General features: G+C 38.0%; 1 protein-coding gene across 25 annotated transcripts in view; it reads right to left on the bottom strand.

Moving 5' to 3' along the window:
• NRXN1 (neurexin 1) overlaps positions 1–18,014 on the bottom strand; it is a 1,121,405-nt gene that overhangs the window by 172,790 nt on the left and 930,601 nt on the right. For all 25 annotated transcript variants that reach the window (XM_067702999.1, XM_067703012.1, XM_067702998.1 and 22 more), the window contains one exon: positions 3,001–3,172. In XM_067702999.1, the coding sequence (XP_067559100.1) occupies positions 3,001–3,172 (172 nt within the window). The remainder of the gene's footprint in view (positions 1–3,000; positions 3,173–18,014) is intronic.

Below are 18,014 nucleotides of genomic sequence, written 5' to 3'. Positions count from 1 at the left end.
CACTTTCCTGATTACAGGATTTAGTGGTAAAAGCATTAGTCCATCTGTTTTTGAATAATAACAACAACAAAAAAAAACTTTTAAAATAAAAATAGTCATACCACAAACCAATATAAAAGAGATATGCTAGACATTTCTATTGAGCTCATACATAAGATCACTTTGTTCTAAAAACTTTAATCTAGATGACACATACTTGTAAATTTGTATTCAGTCTTCATGGCATTGTAGCAGATGAAGCTGAGAGAAAAAGGTATTTGAAATTTTCATGGCTTATTTCCTACCTCAACAACATGCTGAAATGCACACAGAGCAGATGATTAATAAAATGCTTGATGACAACCATGGTGACTCCCCTGAGTTCTTTACACATTGATCGTTAACTTTTTATATGTATAGATCGAAATTCCTCACAGCTGTTCTAATTTTCTCAAGGGCAGATTCTGTGTTTTACCCTTGCTTGTATCCTTCAGAATAACTGCAACTTTGCTCACTTTTGATTTAGTAATAACATTGAAAATACTTTTTGGTGAAAGGACACTTAGAATCTTCGACTAAATATAAAAGGTGGCATCTAAATTGAGTATTGCTGAAGAGTCGTTCCTTAATTATCATGATTTTGCCAGCTTCTGATTTTTAAATATATTTTATATTGTTTCGTATACTGAGCATCCATTTAATTGGTACATAAGACATCATATGTGTTAAACAACTATTAGTCTAGAAAAAAATATAGAAATATTTGTTGACTTAGTTAATTAACACTGCTCCAATCTCAGCTACTGACATTCAAATTGGACATTAGCATACCACAAAAAGACAGGGATCATGTCTTTTTTGGAGTATGCCTAGAATGTAGTATCTGGTATGTGCACAGTTAAAGGGTTGTTAGTCAGATAAAATATATTAAAATAGTGAGGTATAGAAATTTTTAAAAACATAAAATATTTATCCAAGCGCATTAGTGCATTAGAAAACGAGGTTCTGATTATCTGTGCTTGGGAAATGCATACTGTATTTCTCTTCTAGAGATTCATTATGGTATTAATATAACAAAATACAAGCATAGATATTTTTAACTTAGTTAACCCAGAATTTCCCAAACTAACTTGAGAGTGGGACTTCCTCTCTCCTCTCATAAGTCACCATTAACATTCTCTAGAATAGGGCACTTAAAGATACTAGCTTGGAAGTGTAAGAGTGAAAAGTTACTAACCTAAGATAATTTTAAAGAATTAACTGGTGAAACAAAGCTAGGCTTCAAGAGGCAACTGCCACACTGTAATAGTAACAGGATTTATCATTTTACATGGTCAGGTTCACTGTTCACGGATGACAACACCCCAGGAGCAGAGTCTAGATCTCATCCTACTTTATATCTTCAGTGGTGTCCAGTGCAATGACTTCCTCTCAGTAAATAGGTATTGATTAATTTGGATTTTAGGAAATTCACCAGTTTACGATTCTGTTGTTTCACTAAGGCTGCATTTATCATAAAAATTACATTTCTATTAGGATTCAGTACATGCAATAAGGGATTGGCAGGGGCTATGTAGCACTGCATACATATTTAAGTTACTTTCTTTCCAGATCTTCCATTCCTTAGTCTTTTTAAAGTTGGTAACAGAAGGTGTGCATTCTTGTAATTGTAGTTTAAAACCGGGATAATTCCAAGGACATCAATTCAGCAAATATTTATTGAGTGTCTGCTATTGGCCAGTATTATAAAAGGCACTGGGCATATTATTAACGTGCTTGCTTCTGAATTTTGTCATAGAGCAGGGTATTTTTTTTATTACATTAAATTCAGCAAATACTTGTAAAGCACCAGATTTATAGAAGAGGTTTGAAATGTGGCTTGAAGATGTAGATGCTGTGAATTATAAAAGGTCCAAAAGGGTATCACAGACATTTCATTCCATAATTGTGCATAAGTAGTACTAAAAAAATTGATCTTTATTTAGTAAGTTAGTTACTTCCTCGAAATGTTTCTTTCAAGAAACAAATACTGTAATAGAGAAATTTATATATAAATTTTGGTAATCATTTTTATTGTGCAAAATAAAAATTTCTTTTTATAATCTTTCTTTATACTAATCTTTCTTTATCTTTCTATACACAGATAAATGAGACTGATGTTTTTAGTAACCTCTTTTGTACTAAAATATGGAAAGGATAATAATTTCAGTAAAATACCTTTGGACTTTTAATTTGGATTTTACTTTAAAAAAGGATTTTAAAAATTGAGAATATATGCAATCACAAGTAACACTGGTTTAAGTTTCTAACCTCCTGCCTCTGTTTCAATAACAGTACTGACAAAACTTATTAATGATGAACAGGATAATTTTTATTTTATCAATAATAGCTTGGCATACATTTTATAGACTTGAAATGACTAATACTACTAGTGTCACAGAATCTTTGCGAAACCCCATGGTTATATGATAGTGAAAACAAATTTCATTTACTTACATGTTCTTATAACTGCTGTTTTATGGTACTATATATAGTTCCTTTACTATTTCTCTGTTTGTCCCATGGTCCTCCTGCAGCTTTCATGAGTTTCAGCTATGTACCACCATCAAAGGAACTCTCCTCCTATTTTCTTTCAGAGAAAAATGGTATGATATTCCCTCTCTTAGGTTTAAATTTTAACTTTGTTACTTTTGACAAAGCCTTTCCTTTGTTCAAATGCAAGAATCCAGTTAACAAAGAGCTTTGACATGTTGTGCCTTTTATGTGTGCATTTTTCTGGTTTCACTGATGTCCCGAATTTTGCAAACGATAACGTGTGCCTTCGAGTTCTCCTATAAAATGCCATTTGTACACTGTATCAAGAACAGTTTAGGACAGCATTACATTCACGACTCTAAAATCTGATAAATACTTGACGGTTTCTCCGAAAACCCAAAGTTGGGTGAAACGGACGAAAACAATGCTTCGTTTTCCAGTTTGTTTTTCATAAAATCTTCCCCCGATACACATTCACTGGCTTACCTGCAGGGTAGCGCTCAATCACTGGCCAGCTGTCCACCTGTAACGTGGCATTGCCACCACTCCTCGTGAAACGGACTACATGGTATTTCCCATCGTTAATGATTGCATTGGACTCTTCGATGGCGATGTCATCTGTCCCAACATTAAATTTAACTCCGATTTTTCCTTGATGCTGGAAGGGAGGAGGGGAGTAAAAAGAGTTATATGAAGTTGTGCTGATTCATCATCATTGAATAAGAATTACATACAGGGTATTGCTCAAAAACACGCTTCAGAACAACAGCTGCTTTCCTCCGATTTTACTTCTGAAAAGCTCCGGCAAAGTTCTTGACATTTGGATAAATAGGAAGCTTCTCTTTCATGGATAATTGATAGTCCAAAAGACACGCTTTCAAGAGAATTGAGCTGCCTTCTTCCCAGAGGCTGCCACAGACAAGGCACACAGCTGCCTGTGTTAAAGGATATACTTTCATGTGCTTTAACATAGCTCCTTTAATCCACGCCTTCCATTTCACAAGAAAAATGAGGCTTGAAATTCTCCCTTTTAATAACTGGTGAAATCAGAGCAATGAAGTCTATTTCTAAATACAAAGTGGACAAAAGCTCACAAAATAGAAAATCACTCTACAGGGTATGGGCACACAGACAGGCATTTAATGAGTACAATCATTATTCACACAAAAAAATCACCATATGCTAAGAATCTGAAATTCACTGAATTTCTTTATTTTGCAGATGATGAAACTATGACACAGGAAGGTGCAATGAGTTGTTCAAGGTCATATAACTAAATAGAGGGGTGCCAGAGTTAGAATTCAGTTCCCTCATTCTTCATTTATACCTAAGCTAAGATGAAGTTAAGATATGGGTATCTAAAAGTAACTACCTCTCTGAATTATGCAAAGCAACATTCTAAGTGCAAAGCTTGTGGCTGTTAACTTTATAATTTCATAATACAAGGCAGCAAAGAGAAACATGTGCTTATGTCCCCTGGCTTTGAGAAGCCTTCTCTAACAGCAGGGCTGTCAACTCTACCATAAGTTCAGTTGGTTTTTAAAGCATGTGGATTTGCCCTTAATCAGTAGCACAGAATACTTGCACTGTGGGCCCTTGTCAGAGTACATAACCTCAAACTGTCTGCAGCTCACCTTTTATCAAACCTCAGTTGAGAGGAACGACATGGGGGAAAAGGGATATAAAGGACACATAGTCCATCCATTCCTGCAGAAATTTAAAATCAGAAACCAGAAGATTTGGACCACATCCTCTTGACCTCTTGCTGGATTCTTATCATTGAACTAAGCAGCAAAAGCATGGCATGAGTTTACACTGAGGGTTATTGTAAAAGAAAAAAATCTTGTATAACACTGCATTAATTGAAGGGAAGTATTTGAAGATGTTGTTTGGGACACTGATCTTGTCACTGTCCCCTTCTATATTTCTTCTTCCTGGTTCTTAATGTCCATAAAAGATCTCTTTCTTATAACAGGTTAGTATGGTTTTTATTTTTTTGTGTTTTGATTTGTTTTGGGCTTGATGAACAATATGACTTGAAATCACATTTCCTTTCTGACTGGTTATTAGGAAACTCAGAGTCAAAGTGAGTAGGGAAATTTTACAAGTTGCATAGACTCCTGCTATACTGTTTTTCTCTGGGCTTATTTTTATTTTCTACCATATTTCTCAAGATCCTTATTTTTAAATATATGCCATTGTAAGGCATTTCGGTTTTTGGTAGATTGATTCAGATGACAACTAAACAACAGGATTCCAATAAACACTAACCTCTTATCCAAGGGCCTATAAAGACATGTTTAGACATCTTTTTAGCATAGGTCTTTGGTGCAAGCACTCATTATTTTTTCACTTTGGTAGAATTCCTATTTGCTCATTTTCAGTAAAATATTTAACATGGCATATTTATATTTTAACACATATGTGATATAACTCCACAGGAAATTTTTTAAGAATCTTATTTAAGAGGTTTATTATCTTTATTTGAACAACACTTCTATAGTGTTCTAAGCACTTTACAAATACTAACTCTGGTATTTCTCCTAACAGCCCCAGGAAAGAGGTACTATTTTATCTGCATTTGACATTTGAGGAAACTGAAGCACAGAGTGACTAAGTAACTTGGCTAAGGTCATGCAGCTAGAAAGAGAAAAGCTGTGATTCAAACCCAGCCAGTTGGGCTCCAGAGGTTGAGTTCCCACTCATGACACTAGGCTGAATGTTAGTAATATCGGGTCATCCTCTAGCCGCAGTTAGCAGATTTGGTAATTCTGGTTGTTCTTTGTTACCTGTTTTATCTTTCTGGTTAGCGCCACGGAGGCTCTTATTATGCTTTGAAGACTGTGTGTATCAATCAATGCGTGCTTAAAATAATTTTATAGAGGATAGTAAGCAACTGATATGTGGACATAATAGGATGCTAAAATGGACTCTTTTTGTCTCAGTTTCAGCTGCAATCCTGAGATACCAATAAGTAAAAAGCAAACAAACAAACACAGATTTCTACTTCCATTTTACAAAATGAGGTACAAGACTGCCTAAGCCAGACTTGCAAAGAAGAGCACTGAAAACTGCTTTTGAGACCCTGAATTAATAACCTATTTGCAGCCCATTAAAGAGGCAAGAAAGACCAAGAAGCGAATGATAATTAGAAGAGGATTTTTGAATGTGATGTGATTTGCATGTACCGCCAAGGTAGAAGGTTACTTTCCCCTTATCTTAGGGGTGCACAGGAAAGGGACTTTCATGGAACATCTCAGAAAGTTTGATACTTGTCTCCTGGAACTTGGGGCAGTTGGGGTAATCAGCAACCCCAGTTGCCCTTGCCTGGGATTTGACACTTGCCTGACAAATCTTCAAGGGGAGAGACTGAGACTGGCTGATGCTCTGATGGCAGAGCAAGAAGTTATTACTGCACCAGGGCTCACCTGTACATTAGTTTGTTAGAAGGAACATGTGAGCATTATACATGGACCATGGGTTAGAGAGCCAGCACTGAATTACGTTGTATTCTATCCAAGAGGTCCCCTGGGGAGAGAGGTGGTGAGTAGTTAAGACAACTCAAGAGAAAGAACCTGGAGTTGCAGTGATGGGTGCCCAGGGACTGAGGCGGAAATCCTAAATGACCATCTGAAGGATGTGGTTAAGAGAACTAAAAAAAGCCCACCAAAATGCCCCCCAAGAGTGCCCCTCAGTGTCAATCTTAAGCATGGGCTAAGCACAGCTAGACAGTTACTATTGTATTAGCCAAGTAAGATCATTTCTGCCCCTTATCTCCTCTTCTCCTGCTTCATCCCTGGAGGAGTCAAGGAGAAGAAGAGTAAACATCGTGTAAACAAGAGGAGAAACAACCCTGCTCTCTCACCCAGGGCAAGTGGCAGCTCTAAGGCAGCCCAAGCAGGGGTAAAGGGGTAAGGGACTGGCTTTAACTGAAGTTGTAGTTATTATTACAAAGGAGTAAGCTGAAATTACTTATGTCTAAACATGAACAGATGATTTTTTTTTATTATCTAAAAATGACCAAGGTAGTGTTGAGACATTTCCTAGACTTTACTGGGGTCAGGAAGAAATATTTGACAGAACAGGTTTAAATTCCTGTTGCAACCTAGGAATCAGCTCTTTCGCCATAACAAGTACATGGAGATATTTGTTACTCTAGAGCTGATTGTTTCACTGTCTATTCTATTACAGTCATGCATCTTATCCCAGGATAGATGGAAAGAAATTCTTCAAGTTTCCTACTTGTTCTGATAGGAAGGCTATAGTAGGCTATTTTCATCAGAGTTCTAATCAGTGAGGAGATTCAAGTTCTGTGAATAGACGCATTACAATGCTAAAGATACAAAGTGCACCAAACTCTGAAAAAGAGTCTTTTACCTTATCCGGAAATGTTTCTGCAATATGAAATGTAAAATGCTTATTTTCTAGGGTAAAGAAATGCCCAGATTTCTCAGGGATTCATTTCTTGCAACACAGTAAAACAAACTATTAAGAAACAGTGAGAATTGCTGATACTTGGAAAGCTTCTGACTTTTAAATGATGCCCATCTTTCCCTGCATATGTTGATTCTTCAGCTTCCAACATCTTTAACATCTCATGGATTCAAACTCCGGAGTCAGCTAGACCAGAAATGAATACCACCAAAGTAGGCTCAGACAACAGACTGTACCCTAACTCAGACATTATTTACCCCACCCCAGGTTGCATCAAGTCCTTGAAAAATAACGTAAGCATAAATAATAGCCAATGGGCCAATTGTTTTCCCTAAAAACAAATAAATTAAAAAAGGCATATAAACTATAAAATATTAATACCAAGCATGTTTAAAGGACCAATATTTATAAATCCATTCAGAAACTGTAAATATTCTCAAAACACATCCCTCCCATATTGACAGGATAGCAAGTCATTTCAATTATATAAACAAAACTTGCTAAACTTTCTTGCCAATAGATAATTACAATTTAAAAGAATTCATTTCAAATTCTTATTCTCTGGGATTAAATGTGACTGTCCCTGGCAAATTCTCATGACATTGCATTAGCAAAACCAGCAGTAATTTCACTGGACATGTACTGATTTTTCAACTTTGTGTCTTCCTTGAAATAGATAACTGGCTCACACCATAATTTCAAAAATCTATTATGAGAATATCAGTAACGAGGCATTTATAATTTAATGAAGTCTTTCCATGGATTCATTAAATAAATAGTGACAAAGGTAATTACTGATTTTTTCACAAAAGCTCATTTCAGAATAAGGATTATATTATTAGACCAAGTTAAAAGGAAAAATGAAAGATGACACCGGAAAGGAACTTGAAAGTTTTAGCAAGTGACACCATAGTTAATGCATCTCTTAATTCCATCTGTAATCACATATTCATTGGAATAATATTTGTTTTAACAAAGATCAAGATTTAATGGTATACTCAATATCTTGGGCATACTTCAAGTAGGATGTTTGTGTGTTATAGATGCGGATATATTTCAATCTATATGCATTCGAAACAGATAAAACAGAATACACATATATAAAGCTTTAGCTTGTGTATGGCATGCCCATATGTCCACTGCTTCTTTTCCCCTACTCTGGGGTTGTTATGAAGAAGCATTTGGCTCAACTATGTCCAGGAAAATAGTAAAAAGTGAAAAATTGTTTTCTTTTTTTGTTGTTCATTTATTTATCATACTCTTAGAGTATCACTAAGCAAGTGAACAAGTGCGCCACCCAGGATGGCATGTAGATTAGCAAGGAGGCTTGTTTATGGGCTATAAGCTTCTTCTGTGCAACACGATACAGTTCTATACTCCAGGGCCCCCCTTTAGAGAAAACTTGACGATGTCTTCAAATGCACTCAACGCTCGCGCTCATTGCCGAGTACAGAACAACTCTCATGGTCAAAGTCTACATTGTCAACTGAAGTCGGAGTCAGGCTGTGTTATGTTTTGCCCTTCCGGAGACTAACCCTCACCAAGGAACAGAGGTTTTAAGGCTGAAGGGGACTCTGGGGCCTATAGTCACTATTGCTGGGAGTGAGTGACACTGCAGAGCACCAGAGTCAGAGAGCCGCCTGTTCTCTCACCTCAGAACAAACACACTGATTCAGATCATTGCTAATTTAACCCCAAAACATTTCCAAATGAATGACTTAGGGGTCCTACTGGCTGGTAGAGATTGTGTTTACCAATCTAGATGGGCCATAATGTCAAGAAGTAGTTTGGGTCCAGTTATTTTAACCTGGCACTGAGCTGGAAACGCAACCTTTCCCCCCAAAAGAAACCCCACACCATTTCAAAAACGAGGTTACCGCTCCCGTCTTCCACTTTCCCTACTGATTTATACTTTTTTATTCATTCAGCTAATAAATAAAAATTGAATAATATGAATTCTGCATTTGCTAAGTGTGTAGACAATACAAACATGTAAAGTGTGTTCTCTGCCCTTCAGGAAGTTTTCAGTCAAATTGAGAAGATAAATCATGCATGCAAATATTCACACCCACAAGAGTTAAGGGATTCGCAGCAGCACTGCTGGGGAGGGTTCCAAAGGTTCTCAGGGAGCCTCCGACTGTGTGGCCAGCGTTTGGATGGCTGTAATACAGCCAGTGGATCCCAAAGATACCCAGGGACATAGAAGATATGTTCTCTCTGTCCCCCGTCTCTCTTTCTAGGCCCTACATACCAGAGGGCTCACCAGGTACCAGGCACTGAAAAACATACCAAGTATCTACCTGAAACTCCCAGCTGACCTAAAAGTTAAGTGCTACTTTTCCCATCTGCTCAGAGACTTTAGATAATGTGCCCCGACTCATAGAGCTAAAAAATATCAGTACTGGAACCTCGCCAAGTTGGAGGGACTTTGTAAAAAAGAATGTCTCCAACTGTGTCCATGTTCCAGAAGATCTTGAAACCAAGGCATGCTCCGAGAATGGAGTTAAGAGTAGGGCTACTGAAAAGTACACCTTTCTTTATAACTGATTACATTTCATAGCACCACACAACAAGGAACTAGAAGTGGCTGAGATCTAGGGTGATACCACCTTAGAAACATCTTGTTTAGGGTCATACATTCTAAGAAAATAGTATTTTCATTTTCTCATTGAATCTTCATTAAGGATAGTATACCTTTTTTATTATATCCCCATTCTTTGGAATGCCATGGCTCCTTTGATTCCATGAAACTATATCCTGACAATGACATCACTCTCCTGGAGGCTGGGTACATCACTCATCTCTTGGTCCTCAGACTGTCTAATAAAACTTTGAAAGCTCACAACGGTCCTCCCTCACACCTGGTTTTAGGTGTTAGTTCTTACGTACCTGTTTTAACTCCTCAACCATATTATAAAGAGCTTGAGAGTAAGAAACAAGACTGACTTATTCCATATTATATCCTTCACAGCACTTTGTGGACTACCTCTGCATTTGTAATTTTCCAAAACTGTTTCACATACATTCTTTTTTTAGTTGAAATCTAATTCACCTATCATAAAATCTGCCCTTTTAAAGTATACGCTTCAGTGATTTTAGAACATTCATGAGGTTCTGCAACCATCACCACTATTTATTTACTTATATAAATTTATTTATTTGTTTGTTTGTTTATTTATTTTTGGCTGGGTTGGGTCTTTGTTTCTGTGCGACGGCTTTCTCTACTTGTGGTGAGCGGGGGCTCCAGACGCACAGGCTCAGTAGTTATGGCTCACAGGGCCAGTTGCTCCGCGGCATGTGGGATCTTCCCGGACCAGGGCTCGAACCCGTGTCCCCTGCATTGGCAGGCAGATTCTCAACCACTGGGCCACCACGGAAGCCCCCATCACCACTATTTAAATCCAGAATGTTTTCATCATGCTGCAATTTTCTTTTGATGAGATAATGCATATAAAGTTCCTAGCACACTTAATGGCCACTCAGCACCTGTGAGCTCTACTATTGTATTTTTTTGAATTTTTGAATTTTATTTATTTTTAATACAGCAGGTTCTTATTAGTTATCCATTTAATACATATTAGTATATATGTGCCAATCCCAATCTCCCAGTTCATCACAACACTACCACCACCCCTGCTGCTTTTCCCCCTTGGTGTCCACACATTTGTTCTCTACATCTGTGTCTCGATTTCTGCCCTGCAAACCGATTCATCTGTACCATTTTTCTAGGTTCCACATATAGGTGTAAATATACGATATTTGTTTTTCTCTTTCTGACTTACTTCACTCTGTATGACAGTCTCTAGATTCATCTACGTCTCTACAAATGACCCCATTTCATTCCTTTTTATGGCTGAGTAATATTCCATTGTATATATGTACCACTTCTTCTTTATCCATTCATCTCTCGATAGGCATTTAGGTTGCTTCCATGACCTGGCTATTGTAAATAGTGCTGCAATGAACATTGGGGTACATGTGTCTTTTTGAATTATGGTTTTCTCTGGGTATATGCCCAGTAGTGGGATTGCTGGGTCGTAAGGTAATTCTAGTTTTAGTTTTTTAAGGAACTTCCAAACTGTTCTCCATAGTGGCTGTATCAATTTACATTCCCACCAACAATGCAAGAGGGTTCCCTTTCTCCACACCCTCTCCAGCATTTGTTGTTTGTAGATTTTTTGATGATGGCCATTCTGACTGGTGTGAGGTGATATCTCATTGTAGTTTTGATTTGCATTTCTCTAATGATTAGTGATGTTGAGCACCTTTTCATGTGCTTCTTGGCCATCTGTATGTCTTCTTTAGAGAAATGGCTATTTAGGTCTTCTGCCCATTTTTGGACAGGGTTGTTTGTTTTTTTAATATTGACCTGCATGAGCTGTTTATATGTTTTGGAGATTAATCCTTTGTCTGTTGATTCGTATGGAAATATTTTCTCCCATTCTGAGGGTTGTCTTGTTTATGGTTTCCTTTGCGGTGCAAAAGCTTTGAAGTTTCATTAGGTCCCATTTGTTTATTTTTGTTTTTATTTCCATTACTCTAGGAGGTGGATCAAAAAAAGATCTTGCTGTGATTTATGTCAAAGAGTGTTCGCCTATGTTTTCCTCTAAGGGTTTTACAGTGTCCGGTCTTACATTTAGGTCTCTAATCCATTTTGAGATTATTTTTGTGTATAGTGTTAGGGGGTGTTCTAATTTCATTCTTTTACACGTAGCTGTCCAGTTCTCCCAGGACCATTTATTGAAAAGACTGTCTTTTCTCCATTGTATATCCTTGCCTCCTTTGTCATAGATTAGTTGACCATAGGTGCGTGGGTTTATCTCTGGGCTTTCTATACTGTTCCATTGATCTATATTTCTGTTTTTGTGTCAGTACCATTACTGTAGCCTTTGTAGTATAGTCTGAAGACAGGGAGTCTGATTCCTCCAGCTCCGTTTTTTTCCCTCAAGACTGCTTTGGCTATTCGGGGTCTTCTGTGTCTCCATACAAATTTTAAGATTTTTTGTTCTACTTCGGTAAAAAATGCCATTGGTAATTTGATGGGGATTGCATTGAATCTGTAGCTTGCGTTGGGTAGTAGAGTCATTTTCACAATATTGATTCTTCCAACCCAAGAACATGGTATCTCTCTCCATCTGTTGGCATCATCTTTAATTTCTTTCATCAGTGTCTTATTGTTTTCTGCATACAGGTCTTTTGTCTCCCTAGGTAGGTTTATTCCTAGGTATTTTATTCTTTTTGTTGCAATGGTAAATATGAGTGTTTCCTTAATTTCTCTTTCAGATTTTCCATCATTAGTGTATAGGAATGCAAGAGATTTCTGTGCATTGATTTTATATCCTGCTACTTTACCAAATTCATTGATTAGTTCTAGTAGTTTTCTGGTGGCATCTTTAGGATTCTCTATGTATAGTATCAGTCATCTGCAAACAGTGACAGTTTTACTTCTTCTTTTCCAATTTGTATTCCTTTTATTTCTTTTTCTTCTCTGATTGCCGTAGCTAGGACTTCCAAAACGATTTTGAATGATCGTGGTGAGAGTGGACATCCTTGTCTTGTTCCTGATCTTAGAGGAAATGTTTTCAGTTTTTCACCATTGAGAATGATGTCTGCTGTGGGTTTGTACTATATGTCCTTTATTAAGTTGAGGTAGTTTCTCTCTATACCCACTTTCTGGAGAGTTTTTGTCATAAATTGGTGTTGAATTTTGTCAAAAGCTTTTTCTGCATCTATTGAGATTATCATATGGTTTTTATTCTTCAATTTGTTAATATGGTGTATCACATTGATTGATTTGCGTATACTGAAGAATCCTTGCATCCCTGGGATAAATCCCACTTGATCATAGTGTATGATCCTTCTAATGTGTTGTTCGATTCTGTTTGCTAGTATTTTGTTGAGGATTTTTTTTTTTTTTTTTTTTTTTTTTTGCGGTACACGGGCCTCTCACTGTTGTGGCCTCTCCCGTTGTGGAGCACAGGCTCTGGACGTGCAGGCTCAGCGGCCTTGGATCACGGGCCCGGCCGCTCCGCAGTATGTGGGATCCTCCCAGACCGGGGCACGAACCCGCATCCCCTGCATCGGCAGGCGGACCCTCAACCACTGCGCCACCAGGGAAGCCCTGTTGAGGATTTTTGCATCTATATTCATCAGTGATATTGGTCTGTAATTTTCTTTTTTTGTAGTATCTTTGTCTGGTTTTGGTATCAGGGTGATGGTGGCCTCGTAGAATAAGTTTGGGAGTGTTCATTCCTCTGCAATTTTTTGGATGAGTTTGAGGAGGATAGGTGTTAGCTCTTCTCTAAATATTTGATAGAATTCACCTGTGAAGCCATCTGGTCATGGACTTTTGTTTGTTGAAAGATTTTTAATCACAGTTTCAATGTTATTACTTGTGATTTGTCTGTTTATATTTTCTATTCCTTCCTGGTTCAGTCTTGGAAGGTTATACCTTTCTAAGAATTTGTCCATTTCTTCCAGCTTGTCCATTTTATTGGCATAGAGTTGCTTGTGGAAGTCTCTTAGGATGCTCTGTATTTCTGTGGTGTCTGTTGTAACTTCTCCTTTGTCATTTCTAATTTTATTGATTTGAGTCCTCTCCTACTTTCTCTTGATGATTCTGGCTAATGGTTTATCAATTTTGTTTATCTTCTCAAAGAACCAGCTTTTAGTTTTATTGATCTTTGCTATTGTTTTCTTTGTTTCTATTTCATTTATTTCTGCTCTGATGTTTATGATTTCTTTCCTTCTACTAACTTTGGGTTTTGTTTGTTTTTCTTTCTCTAGTTCCTTTAGGTGTAAGACTAGATTGTTTATTTGAGATTTTTCTTGTTTCTTGAGGTAGGGTTGTATTGCTATTAACTTCCCTCTTAGAACTGTTTTTGCTGCATCCCATAGGTTTTGGATCCTCCTGCTTTCATTGTCATTTGTCTCTAGGCATTTTCTGATTTCCTCTTTGATTTCTTCAGTGATCTGTTGGTATATAGCAATGAATTGTTTAGCTTCCATGTGTTTGTGTTTTTTACGTTTCTTTCCCTGTAATTGGTTTCTAATGTCATAGCGCTGTAATCAGAAAAGATGCTTGATATGATTTCAATTTTCTGAAATTTACTGAGGCTTGATTTCTGACTCAAGATATGATCTATCCTGGAGAATGTTCCGTGCGCCCTTGAGAAGAAAGTGCAATCTGCTGTTTTTGGATGGAATGTCGTATAAATATCAATTAAAACTACCTGGTCTATTACGTCATTTAAAGCTTGTGTTTCCCTATTAATTTTCTGCTTGGATGATCTGTCCATTGGTGTAAGTGAGGTGTTAAAGTCCCCACTATTACTGTGTTACTGTCGATTTCCTCTTTTATAGCTGTAGCAGTTGCCTTATGTATTGAGGTGCTCCTATGTTGGGTGCATGTATATTTAGAATTGTTATATCTTCTTCTTGGATTGATCCCTTGATTATTATGCAGTGTTCTTCCTTGTCTCTTGTAACATTCTTTATTTTAAAGTCTATTTTATCTGATATGAGTATTGCTACTCCAGCTTTCTTTTGATTTCCACTTGCATGGAATATCTTTTTCCACCCCCGCACTTTCAGTCTGTATATGTCCGTAGGTCTGAAGTGGGTCTCTTGTAGACAGCAATATATATGAGTTTTGTTTTTGTATCCATTCAGCAAGCCTGTGTCTTTTGGTTGGAGCATTTAATCTATTCATGTTTAAGGTAATTATCGATATGTATGCTCCTATGACCATTTTCTTAATTGTTTTGGGTTTGTTTTCGTAGGTCCTTTTCCTCTCTTGTGTTTCCCACTTAGAGACATTCCTTTAGCATTTGTTGTAGAGCTGGTTTGGTGGTGCTGAATTCTCTTAGCTTTTGCTTGTCTGTAAAGCTTTTGATTTCTCCATAGAATCTAAATGAGATCCTTGACAGGTAGGATAATCTTGGTTGTAGGTTCCTCCCTTTCATCACTTTAAGTATATCGTGCCACTCCCTTCTGGCTTGTAGAGTTTCTGCTGAGAAATCAGCTGTTAACCTTATGGGAGTTCCCTTGTATATTATTTGTCATTTTTCCCTTGCTGCTTTCAATAATTTTTCTTTGTCTTTAATTTTTGCCAATTTGATTACTATGTGTCTCAGCATGTTTCTCCTAGGGTTTATCCTGTAAGGGACTCACTGAGCTTCCTGGACTTGGGTGGCTATTTCCTTTCCCATGTTAAGGCAGTTTTTAACTATAATCTCTTTAAATATTTTCTCAGGTCCTTTCTCTCTCTACTCCTTCTGGGACCCCTACAATGGGAATGTTGTTGCATTTAATGTTGTCCCAGAGGTCTCTTAGGCTGTCTTCATTTCTTTTCATTCTTTTTTCTTTATTCTGTTCCACAGCAGTGAATTCTACCATTCTGTCTTCCAGGTCACTTATCCGTTCTTCTGCCTCAGTTTTTCTGCCATTGATTCCTTCTAGTGTAATTTAGATTTCAGTTATTGTATTGTTCATCTCTGTTTGTTTGTTCTTTAGTTCTTCTAGGTCTTTGTTAAACATTTCTTGCATCTTCTAGATCTTTGCCTCCATTCTTTTTCTGAGACCCTGGATCATCTTCACTATCCTTATTCTGAATTCTTTTTGTAGAAAGTTACCTATCTCCACTTTATTTAGTTGTTTTTCTGGGGTTTTATCTTGTTCCTTCATCTGGTACATAGCCCTCTGCCTTTTCATCTTGTCTACCTTTCTGTGAATGTGGTTTTTGTTCCAGCGGCTGCAGGATTGTAGTTCTTCTTGCTTCTGCTGTCTGCCCTCTGGTGGATGAGGCTGTCTAAGAGGCTTGTGCAAGTTTCTCTATGGGAGGGACTCATGGTGGGTAGAGCTGGCTGTTGCTCTTGTGGGCAAAGCTCAGTAAAACTTTAATCCGCTTGTCTGCTGATGGGTGGGGATGGGTTCCTTCCCTGTTGGTTGTTTGCCCTGAGGCAACCCAACACTGGAGCCTACCCAGGCTCTTTGCTGGGGCTAATGGTGGACTCTGGGAGGGCTCATGCCAAGGAGTACTTCCCAGAACTTCTGCTGTCAGTGTCCTTTTTCCCACGGTGAGACACAGCCACCCCACCCACCCCCGCGGGAGACCCTCCAACACTAGCAGGTAGGTCTGGTTCAGTCTCCTATGGGGTCACTGCTCCTTCCCCTTGGTCCCAATGTGCACACTACTTTGTGTGTGCCCTCCAAGAATGGAGTCTCTGCCTCCCCCAGTCCTGTTGAAGTCCTGCAATCAAATCCCGCTAGCCTTCAAAGTCTGATAATATAGGAATTCCTCCTCCCATTGCCGGACCCCCAGATTGGGAAGTCTGACACAGAGCTCAGAACTCTAGTGGGTGGACTTCTGTGGTATAAGTGTTCTCCAGTTTGTGAGTCACCCACCCAGCAGTTATGGGATTTGATTTTATTGTGATTGCGCCCCTCCTACCGTCTCATTGTGGCTTCTCCTTTGTCTTTGGATGTGGGGTATCTTTTTTGGTGAGTTTCAGTGTCTTCCTGTCAATGCTTGTTCATCAGTTAGTTGTGATTCTGGTGCTCTCGCAAGAGGGAGCAAGAGCACGTTCTTCTACTGGGTCATTGTCCAAGTCCTCTTCATCCTCTGACTCGCAGTCCACAATTGCGTCGGCGACTAGGCCAGGGCCGGGCTCTTACTCCTATTATTATTATTCTTACATTTGGAAAACAATGTTTTACTTCATAGTAGTTTGACGGAAGTTAATTAAAATAATGCTTGAATTATATAGCCATTACACTTTAGTTAGGACACATAATACCTCATTGATCTTCACAACAATTTATGAAGTAGCATATCTATTTTGCAAATAAAGAAGCTAAAGGTTAGAAAAGCTGAAAATTGACCAAAGTCAGAGCATCGGTCTACTGTTTGACTGAAGAGGGAACATTCTAAAATCTACTCATGCTCACCTATGGGATAAACTGTCCAGCCACTGTTTGTACTGAAGCAGAGTCTGCTTGATTAGACAACCCTCTACGGTCCCTGCCATGTCAATGATACTATGGTTCTACAAAAAGCTAAATGGATGGCTAAGCAATTAGTACAGAAGAACAAAGAAAGAGAGAGAGGGAGGGAGGGAGGGAGGGAGGAGGGAAGGACTAGTTTTTTTTAAATAAATCTAAAGCACCTAAGTTTGAATTTGAGTCTTAGATTTTTGTTTCAAAATTTATACAATAGCTGAGATCTAGGATTGTATTATATATTCAAATCAGAAATTCTTCAGTTTATGAGGGGAAAGGGGATATCCCACTAGGTCGATGATTCAGAGTAACCTAGGAGGGCTTTTGTAAACCATACGTGTTTTTTCCCAGAGAAATTATAACCCTCCTCTCCAGGGGGGATGGAGAGACTTGGCTTTATGGGAAAGAACCGTTGTCTTGCTACATTTGTAGGACTTGATGGTGGTGGTGAGAATAAGGGTCAATGAGTTCTTCTCTTGAGGACGGATAGACCCTGAGTTCTGGTGATAACACCGACTCTTCAATGCCTCCATTTCCTCACATTCTCTCTCCTTAGATGAAATTAAATCGAGAATCAGAATAATGTTGGAATGAAACTAGCCCACTAAATGACTGGCGGGTGTGTCTTTGAAAGAGGCAATCACCCTAATGTTGCTATTTTGAGACTGTCTCTATTTTGTTTGTTTTACCAGTTGAGCCAATACTGGATTATCTGTTGTATTTTAAAAGACAGTCTTGAACCATTATGAAGTTTTCCAATGTGGTCGTGGGTTCAGAAATGTAATCAAGCCTTTTTCACAGTACTTCCCCATGGTTCAAATAGCATATCTCCGCATGAAGCCATACAACTGTAGAACAAAATGAAACTAATTTATCCTCTTGGGAATCAGAGTCAGCTCATTAAGATCATTAATTCTGCATTTCCATTCACTGAAATAGCAACCATCATAAAACAGAAATACTCATCTTTAAATGTATCCTTATATATGAAGAATGTGTCCTATCATTAAGCTTTTTTTCCTCTGAATAATCAAAAAGCAAAAATCAAACAGATTTTGATTTGGCTG

Source organism: Pseudorca crassidens, chromosome 14, assembly GCF_039906515.1.
Source record: "Pseudorca crassidens isolate mPseCra1 chromosome 14, mPseCra1.hap1, whole genome shotgun sequence".
NCBI classification, from domain to species: Eukaryota; Metazoa; Chordata; class Mammalia; order Artiodactyla; family Delphinidae; genus Pseudorca; species Pseudorca crassidens.
Note: the sequence above shows the minus strand (reverse complement) of the source record. Positions and strands in the feature narration are given on the sequence as shown.